The sequence below is a fragment of the Panicum virgatum genome, chromosome 1N (assembly GCF_016808335.1).
Source record: "Panicum virgatum strain AP13 chromosome 1N, P.virgatum_v5, whole genome shotgun sequence".
NCBI classification, from domain to species: Eukaryota; Viridiplantae; Streptophyta; class Magnoliopsida; order Poales; family Poaceae; genus Panicum; species Panicum virgatum.
The window spans coordinates 53511052-53521284 of NC_053145.1; the positions used below are offsets into that span (position 1 = coordinate 53511052).

At 48.5% G+C, this 10233-nt stretch overlaps 1 protein-coding gene across 1 annotated transcript; it reads right to left on the reverse strand.

Annotated features, from left to right (window-relative positions):
* Positions 1–212: 212 nt before the first annotated feature.
* Positions 213–3216, reverse strand: LOC120656656 (probable WRKY transcription factor 12). Its single transcript, XM_039934823.1, has 4 exons — positions 2727–3216; positions 2587–2636; positions 2316–2483; positions 213–593 (listed from the first exon to the last, which is right to left on the reverse strand). The coding sequence occupies exons 1-4, from the start codon at positions 3015–3017 to the stop codon at positions 425–427; spliced, it is 678 nt and encodes a 225-aa protein (XP_039790757.1). The 5' UTR covers positions 3018–3216; the 3' UTR covers positions 213–424.
* Positions 3217–10233: the final 7017 nt, after the last annotated feature.

Here is a 10233-nt window from a genome sequence, read left to right on the forward strand (position 1 = left end):
CTGGGCCGCGGCGGCGGCCCGGGCACGGCATGCCACGATTAGCCAACGGTGTCTTGGCGTGTCGTGCTCAATCGTGATGTGCCGAGCCGTGCTCGTGCCGTTGCCGTGCGGCACGTTTGGACATCTATACCTATACGCGGCAGGTAGTACGATCTCATCACAGGAACGCAAATACAGGCCAACCCCCGGATCGCCAGGGAACACCGTACACGTATACGTAGATCGTCAGCATCTCCATTATTATATTCCAGTTTCAGCCAAGCTAGCACACGCACTTGCTTGTTTTTATATCTTTCTGTTCCGTCCTTCAGCGTGGTTCACAACTACTAACTAGTAACTACTATCCTTCAGCCAAGCATGCAATGCGCTCGATCTGGCTGCTTCTGATCGACTTTTGACTGCCGGCGGCGGATGGTGTATAGGTTCAGAAGGAGCTGAAGCAGTCGGTGTGGTCGCCGGAGGAGGCGTCGTCGCTGCAGGGGGAGTGCGTGTGGCGGCCCTCGTACGTGGTCATCACCATGCGGCAGTCCGTCGACAGCCGCTCCACCCGCTTCTTCACGCGGCAGTTGCTGTGCGTGCACCGGAAGTAGCTCCTGTCATGCCATGCAGGCAGCATATTTAACTTTCAGTCTGCTGTCTCTATGGATCTACTGAGTTTAATGCATACTATATCTCCATCTAAATTTACTGTACATGCATGTTTTATATATATCATGGTCATCTATCTTAAATTCACAATTTCCTCACAAAAAGTTTTGCGAAGATATATTCTCCATATTAATACACTGTTTAATTAATATGGTCAACTAGCGAGACAGCTGATTGATTGTTTATTTTGCTAACTGACCCCATTTAACTAGGATATGTGGAATTTACCTTTGCTTCCAGGTAAATATATTTGCCTTCCAGTTAAATATATTTGATCTTTACTAATAAATAAATGGGTCATTACATTTTTCTTTATCTAAACTGAGATAATACTCATAATTTATCCAAAAGATCGAATGTAACTCTTCAAATGTGATATCTTCTATATATGGTTTAGTTGTGGACTCAATTTGTCATCGTTAAGCACTATTAGATGATGATGATGATTCAATTAACACATACAGTAAAGCCCAATTATTTAATGGTAGTATTAATAACATATAATCTAATATTGTTATAGGATCCCCCTTTTGGAATAGTCAAGATTTTTATTCAAACCATGTATATTTGCAGGAAAACGATAGGATTCGTGCATTGTCTCCTAAACCTAGGCTGCTAGCAGCTATCTCTAGCCAAGTACCATACTTTTGGGCACTAGCTATAGCATGCGTGTGCATCTGATCTTTGCAGAAACACAAGCTGTCTCTGCATGTGCACGCACGCATGTACCTGTTTGTCATAGCTGATAGCTTGTAGCTAGACCACAACTACGATCTAGATATATATGAACTTCTGATCGACTAAGTTCCTACTATACTACCTCCTCATGTACGATTCCTGCCCTTTGTGTAATGCAGGAGCAGCTAGATGTAATGCGGCATCATTAATCTTTCCTGCCCTTTGTGTTTCTTCTCTTCTACTTATATATGCTTGCAATAAGTTCACTCTTTAATCCGTTTTATACTTAATTAAAAAGTCTGGGATCGGACAAGACAAAGTCACAAACTAGTACTAGCACGCAGGAACAAAAAAAAAACCCGTACTGGTAGGTTGATTAAAGTGATTAGCATAAATACATATTATATGCCCATTGTATTTATTGATCTAGCATTGGAATAGATACTAGTTAGAGATCATTGGACCTATATACATAGTACGATTTTGTATAAGATCAAATCGAAAATAGAACTTGAATGTTAGCACATATGGAGTGCAAAAAAGACATGCATATATGCTTCCCATTTATATATATTTTGACTGTCATATGTATGCTTTCATGGAGGCTTTGCTTATAGACACATAAACTGAAAGCATTTGCAAACTCAGCTAGCTTCCTAGCTAGCACACAGCTTCACTATCAGCTTACATATTGTATCAGATAAGAGATTTGTTTATGGGACATCTGCTGCTAATCGATCGCATCATCAACTATCTACAACGACAGACCTGCTTCTATATATCATCAAGAATCTTCCAAGAGGCAAGGTACGTACTACTTAATTAGATCCCCCACCACATAAAATTTACCATCTGAGATCGCTTGTTAATTTGCTAGCAAATTAAAGGCGCCAGGGCATGCATGGAGTAATAGAGCCATCGACGACAACTTCTATATGCAAGTAGTTCAAAAAATATGATGTATATTATTGGTACAAAATTGCAGATACCTCGGATGGAGGCTGTTCTTGACAACCTTCTGCCCGTACTTCCTCCACTTGTAGCCATCATCCAGCACATCCACGCCGCTTCTAGTCTGGAAACAGAACCTCGGCTCCCTCATCTTCCTCCTCACCTTCATCTTCCCTCTCTCCGCCATGGTAGCCGAGCCCTTCCACCTGGACACTCACACATGGACACCACATGCACCATCAATCAAACCCTAAAACACGGACAAATATCTCAGGACGAAACATCGCAAGCAAGAGAGAGCATATATACCATGTGCTGGTACTGATCTGGTTGCAACCTTTCGTCAGCGAGGTGCAGACCTGTAGAATGAATTGAAGAAACAAAGAAAAGTGTGGCGTCATATATGTGCCTGTGTATATATCCACAAAAATCCTGAAAGATCACCTCACCTCATCAGCGCTAATAGTACTAGGCATGAAACCCGCCGTAGGCTTCCCACCGCAGGCGGCTGAGGCGGCGCCAGAGCAGCCCAACGGCAGTGCCGGCAGCTGGTATAGCCCACAATGGTCGGAGGAGAGCATCACGCCATGGTTCTCAGCCTCTTCCTGGTCAAACGGCATCTGGAGAAGTTTGTTTGGTTGGCTCGGTAGTTGAAGTGGAAGAGGAAGAGGGAAGGCGTAGGCGTAGTGATCCGGCACGAGGAAGCTAGGAAGGCAAGCACCCAGCTGGCCTCCCTCCATATATGCCTGCTTATGTGCTAGTGATCGATCGATGGATCAAAAGTGGTTCTTGAGGCAGAAAAATCACAGGATAGATCTCCCTTTTGGTGTCGACTGAGATAAGGTTGACGATGACGATGATGCTTTGAGGTTAAGTGGTGGTGTGGGATCTATGGCCCTCCGGACGGCTGGAGGATGGGGTAGTACTATGGGGCATGGACACTGGAGCAGCCTAGGCACTGCCCTTTAAAGGGCCTCGAGCTCAAATTGTGCCGTGTGTACAGTACTTGCTTCAGTACTGGCTGTTGCCCTGTCCCAGCTAGTGCGTGCTAATTCAGCAGCAGCTTTCATATGGTGTCAGAGATCTGCCTTTCCCTAGCTCATCTATCATAGATGCGTTTGCTGCATGTAAAGGTCTAAAGGAAAACTAATTGTAATTGATCACGTTTGATTCCTGCCAGAAGCACGGGGGAAATCCGCTTTTGTTGTGTTAACCGGCCCTGTGATTCCCCTGAATCCCTGATCAGTCGTGTTGCATATGCTTCTAGCACTGCAGCTTTTGCTTTCCGAGCTAATTGCGCCATCAATGGCGCTTCAACCGCGGCAGAGTCTTTGAGGCGGGGCATGTATATTATTGCAGCGATTGTTCGGCGAACAGAGGAGGGGGGGATAGCTAGCACTGACTGTACCTTTTGTCCCCTGCGATCGATTGCCCAATCGACCGATCTGCATGTCCTTTCAGGGATGCTCGGCCTCCTCGCAAAAAGAGCACTGGTTCACTCGTTTTCAGTATTTCTGTAGCGCGCACATTTGACTCCGGTCTCTCCCGGAATCATCACCGTCTTGGGTACGTGTATGTTCAGTGGAGGATGGGTCGTCGGGGCAGGTTTTGCTTTTCCACAACCCTCCCGAAAATAAAAAAAGAATCGACCATCCACTTGGCGCCATTGATTTGAAGGGAAAATATCTAGCCATGCGCACTATTTCTTCAGTACAACGCATTTACCTACTTTTCAAGATAATATTTACAGCCGTCGATCTGATGTTACATGGGTGCATCAATGGCCTTATATCCTCCCCTACCCATATTGCATCAGACGGGGTTCGAATTGTTGAAAAGGGTAAACGAGAAATAGAAACAAAACATATAGAAATTATTATTTATTATTATTGGACCATGTAGTGCTGAGGAAGTGGGGCTGCAAAAGATGTTGGCAAACCAAACACATTGCTGCCGGCAGCTGCTGCCTGCAGGCACGCACATTGATGTTTCCAGATTGAGCCACGGTTCTGCAGCAGGGCAGGGTGAATTCCTATCATTGCGAGCTGGTGCAAAAGCCTCTTCTTCAGGTCCCCCGCGGGGCACTGCTCCCGTGCAATAGGCGATTTCAAATATTGCTATCATTTGATCCCCAGATCAAACACACGTCTGAATAACTTTCCAATGCTAACTGCATGGCCCTGCAATTGCAAATCACGTACTCCCTTCGTTCCAAAATATAAGTCGTTTTGGTTTTTTTAAATATATTATATTTGCTATGTATCTAGACATAATGGTGAAGTTCCTCTGTATATACTTCCAAAGAAAATTGTCCATGAAGGAGCAGAGAGATATATCATGCATGCGACATGCGAGAGCTAGCTAGCGTGGCTGTACGTACTTGCACAGAATCCCCGAGGAGTCGCATCGCATGGCGTGCCCTAGAAAGGGGGAGCCGGCGAGGCCCAAGGATTTGCTGGCAACCGTGAACAGGGTACAGGAGCGCGTACACGTATACCCTGCCGCGTACTGCCCAGACAATCAGCGGCGGCAGCGGCAAGAAAAGAATAGAAACCCTAAAGTGGCGGCGGTGTCGTCGTCGTAGCTTACGCACTGCGCGCGTTGTGACAACGGCCGGCGCAGGGAGATGATAGCATGCGAGCATGGAGAAGGGGCGAAAACGCAAGGCGACACGAGGAAAACGAAACGAGAAATACGCACGTACGAATGATGGCTGCCGCTGTCGTTGTACATGCGTCTCTTGTGTGTGTGTGCACAGCACACTGATCCTTTGGCTCCTTGTTTTTCTCTCTCGCTTTTGCCGCCTGCCCTGGATCGCTGCTAGCTGCTTGTTGCTTTCGGTGTCATTTGCATTTTTGCAAGTTGCGAAACAAAGGAACAAACCCTCACTGTGTCTTGATGAAAAGAAAACAGTTAGTTACATGACCGCCTTCTCCAGGTAGCTAGTAGTAGGTCTAGAATCGTCACTTTTCTGCTAGATCTAGGATATAGTTGGCCATTTGACCCGAAGCCCATCATGGGACACGAGGCCCGGTCCAATTTAGCCCGGCCCTAGCCTGAGGATTTTTGTGCTCAAGGCGGCACGTGCCCGATTGCCAGGCCGTGCCTGGGCCTCATTGTCGGCCTGCTGGATATGTCCAGGCACGGCCCGAAATAGGCAGCTTGATCGGTCCGATGGGTGGCACGACAGACCCATTTAAATATCAGCCCACCCTATTATCGAATTCTAGTTATCAAATCACTCAACCCCCACTCCCCATTCCTTCAAAATGGCAGACAGCCGCTGCCAGCTCCCTTCTCCCTCCATGCTTGTGTCGTGCCGGCCGCGGAGGGCTCCCTTCACCATGGCGGCGGCGAGCCGCGGCCGAGCGAGCGGAGGACGGGGCCGGGAGGTGCGGCCACGTGGGCGGAGGATGGCGTCGGGAGGTGTGGCCACGCGAGAGGAGGACGGCGCCGGGGAGGTGGGGCCGCACGGGCAGAGGACGGCGCCAGGGAGGTGGGGCCGCGCGGGCGGAGGACGGCACCGGGGAGGTGCGGCCCCGCGAGCGGAGGACGGCGCCGGGGATGCGGCCGCGTGGACGGAGGATGGCGGCGGCGAGGAGGGAGCGGCGGCCGCCGACGGGAACATTTGCAGCACGACCGGGCTGTCAAGCTAAACGGGCCGATCCGACACGCTTAAAGCACCTTCAGACCGTGTCTGGGCTGGCAGTTCAGTCCATTGACAGACACGGCATGGCCCGTTTATTAACTCGTGTCTCAGCAGGCTCGTGCCGGGCCGCCCGTTTGGCCATCTATAATCTAGGGCGGGACGGGAAGAAGGCATGCATGCGGAAGCACGGCATGGCTTCTTCCGTTCTATGCTCATGCATATCAGCATATGTTTTCCCATACCCATAGCCATGCTTATAGATGATGCATATGGTCATCAGCTATTTCTTCTTTCCTCTTTCTTTTTGCTACCCTCAGGAAATCACTGACATGAGGTCACCTGTATATTTGGATTCTCGAGCTTGCAAGCAAATGCCCTATTTGTAGCACAAAGAATTTTGGTCAAACACACTATTTGTAAGCTGAATGGCCCTGGTTTATTTGGTTCTTAATTTAATACCAAAGGCTACTAGCTCTACTAATAATGAATAAAGGAAGACTGAAGGTATATCAAAAATATTTGAAGCTAAGGATAAAGGAAAATAAACTGGACTTATCCCGTGAATTTGAATTGTTCTGATAATATATGGTGACATGTTGTGACTTCATCCACCTCAAGATATGCAGACCTATCGTTTTTACAGAATATGAGACGTCCATACGTTCGTAGCTCTGAGTCGATGTGTGTTGTATGCCTAAAAAAATATTAAATACCTATAAATGAAATAGAGTTTCAATGATCTTTTAACAAAAGTGCAGTAGAATTTGGGTGGATGCACAGTACTGAGCCGCTGACGCGGGTGCCATTGGCATTGGCAAGCCCGCTGCCAGGCTTTCGGCGCCCCCCCCCCCCCCCCCCCCCCCCCATATGGCTTCCTCAGGAACCGCATCATTTCGGCGACAAAACCAACGAGCGCGCACGAAAAAAAGAAAGAAAGAAAAAACTCGAGACCAAGAGCGGCACACCACCGCTCCAACGCGCTGCATCTGCCGACCTGCAGCTGCGTGCCTATCCCCACAGCCCGCGGTCCCGGCCACAGCCAGCACGCTGCCGCCGCCTCACCTCGCCGCCTCTGAATCTGATCTCCCTGCCACCGCCCGCTCCGTCGTCGTCCCGTTCGCATCGTCAAATCACGCGGGTCTCCCGGCGGCATAATGCCCCCGGCCCGCCCCCGTCCCTGCCCGCTACGCGCGCGCGGACACGGGCAGGCAGCAGCATCCCCGACCGCGTGCGCGCGGGCATGCATGCGGCTGCTGGTCCGGACCAGGTCGGGCCTCTTGTTCGTGTCTCCTCTCCTGGTGGACCCCTCCCGGCTTCCGACTTGGAGCACTCAGCTCAGCTGTGGATCGGAAGATATTGATGTGATGATGTGTAGGGTTCTCTTGGGAAAACTATCCGTTACTCACTTGCGTTGGGAATTCTAAATTCTTGGAATGATGTACTCCCTCCGTATCAAAATCAAAATAGATGATACCGTTGACTTTTGATCTCAAGTTTGAGATTTCGTCTTATTCAATTTTTTTTAAAAAATCTTATGTATGACTCATTTCATCATCTAAAGTATTTAATCATGATTTTGCTAAAAAAATATTTTAATCATGATACAAAAGTCAACAGTGTCATCTATTTTGATTACGAGGGAGTATCATGTACTAGTTGGGTGGTGGGTAGGGCTGTAGGGCCCTACTGATCTTTTCGACGTTTGTATGTCGGGGTCCATTTGGTTTCGTCGCGCTACTTGCGCTACAAAAAGGATCTTATATGCATGGAATACTAAGCGAAGTTTATTTGCAAAATTTTTTCACATATGAGTGAAATTTTTTGGGATGAATCTAATAACGGGAATTAATCGATGATTCGTTACAGTAATGCTACAGTAACCATTCTCTAATTTTGTGGTCAAAAACCTCATTAGATTTGTCTCGCGAAGTAGCGCATGGGTTATGAAGTTAATTTGTAAACTGACTTTATTTATTATCTTTAATTAATGATCAAAATTTATTACACTAGCTTGTACTACAAAGCCCGGAGTACGGGCACAGTTAGGGTCGGTAAAACACGGAAGACCTTCTCTGTCTCATGTCTCCTTTGCATGTCTCCGTCCGTGTCCCTGTGCACGTGGAGGCCATCCGTTGGCTAGCTTTCCAAGCTCTTAATTTTTCCATCCACGCCACAAGAAACGGAGAGAAAACGGAACCGTCAGTTGCACACTTGTTTTTTTTTTGGCCCCACCGAACGGTTAGGTGAAATTAATGGAGGGAAAAGCTGCCTGATTCTAAAAAAAATGGCGCCAGTTACAACCAGCGTCGGGAGGATAATTATTAGGGCGCTGTTTAGTTGAAAGGCAAAACTTTTTTCGAAAGAATTTTGCTAATTTGAAGTACTAAATAAAGTCTATTTATAAAACTTTTTTCACAGATGAGTTGTAAATCGTGAGACGAATCTAACGATGCTAATTAATCTATAATTAGCGGACGGTTACTGTAGCATCACTGTTGCAAATCATAGATTAAGTAGGCTCATTAGATTCGTCTCGCGATTTACAGCCCATCCATGTAAAAAGTTTTATAAATATACTTCACTTAGTACTCCATGCATGTGTCGAAACATTCGATGTGATGTTTTTTTTGTGTTTACGGGTTTATGGGGTGGGAACTAAACAAGACCAAGATTTACAACTTTCCTCTTCCATACAACAGCAATGGCATCTCAGCCAGACCATCACACGTTTACCAATGAAGCCAGCTACATGGATCTGTCACCGCAATGTAACATCCCGGGGTGAAAACTTCTAAAACCGGAACCTCCAGGTTCCAAAAACCGGAACTTCTGGTTTTACTCTGCTTCGTGGGCAGAGCACGAATCGCGGCGCGCCGCGCGTCGCCACCGCCGCCGGCCATCCTCGCTACACGCGCCGGCCATCCTCGGCTGTCGTGCCGCCCCCTCAATCCTCTCCTCGCCTTAAGGCCCAACCGACCCTTCCCCTCAAACCCTAACCCTATCCCTAGTCCCAACCCGCCATTGCCGTTGCCGTCCGAGCTCCGCCCTCACCGTCGATTCGTCATCTCCGGTGAGCCGTGGCTCGATTCCTCGCATGGGGAGCTTCCTTGCGTCGTCCTCCTCCGATTTCCATCCTTACCCGGCCCCTTCCCTCGCCGTGCAGAGCCGCCGGCGTCGCCCTCCGCCGCCATTCGTCGTCGCGCCGCCCCGCCGTTGCTCCCCTCCGCTCGTGCCGCCGTCGGTGAGACTCGCCGCCGCCTGGGACACGCCGTGCGTGCGCGCCCTGCCCCTCTCCAGCCTTGCCTCGCCGCTCCGCCTCGCGTCACCGTCGTCGTGCGCGACGCGCGCGCGCGACGTGGCCGCGTCCACGCCGTGCCGCGCACGCCTTGGCAAAATATGGCTGAACCCGGAACTGCCGGTTTTAGAAACCAGAACATCCGGTTTTGTCAGGCCGGAACCTCCGGTTTTGTCAGGGTTGCATATCCAAATTGTTATCTCGTGTACATCTTTTCGCACATATCATTTCATGCATTTTATTTTATGCATAAGCGTATCATCGCACTAATGCATGCATCGCATTCATGCATTATAGTGACCGAATCGTCGGATAACGAACCCGTGGAGCCCGCCGAGTCCGTCGAGCATGAACCCGGAGTCCAGTTCGCGGTCGAGCCCGAAGCTAACCGAGGCAAGCAGCTAAGCATGATTCCTTGCTCCTATTTACTCTGAGTTAGATAGTTATCTCACCGGGTTATGTTGGGGTTATATGTATATTATGTATGTATTGCATCCTTGTACATATTTGCGTGCATTATCCTTCCTTGATTTGTTATCCTTGTTCTTGGCACTAGTTAGTTAGACAATTACTTAACCTGACTAGATGCTTAGCTCTGCTTAGAGTACTTCTTCTCCTCACTAGACAGGAATAATTTGGAGGATCACATTTACCGGTTATCCTTGTTGCACTGGTTCGGCTTGGTGGTAAGAGTTTGGTAGTATCGAGATTCGAGCGGAATAGTAGGGCCTAGAGAATGAAGTCACATGGGCATAGTCCGCTTGGATTGATTAAGGACCGAGTGGATGACATCGGTTTTGAGCACCTTTCCGTGCTACCACATATCCAATATAATGGTACGGATGAGCCAACTACCTTCTTTGACTTGATCATTGGGGCCCGGTCCCAGATACGTGGCCAAGGGCTATGCGGGGAGGCTTAGTGGGTCCCCGAGTAGAACTATGTATAGGAAAAATTTAGAGATGTCCTCGGTGGAACTAAGTCTCCACGCGCAAGTTGGGCGTACCCTCAA

Coding starts and splice junctions, on each gene's coding strand:
- LOC120656656 (XM_039934823.1), bottom strand. CDS start 3,017: ATGGAGGGAGGCCAGCTGGGTGCTTGCCTTCCTAGCTTCCTCGTGCCG. Junction 2,637..2,726: donor GTACTATTAGCGCTGATGAG/GTGAGGTGATCT, acceptor TTCATTCTACAG/GTCTGCACCTCGCTGACGAA. Junction 594..2,315: donor AAGAACAGCCTCCATCCGAG/GTATCTGCAATT, acceptor ATGGCATGACAG/GAGCTACTTCCGGTGCACGC.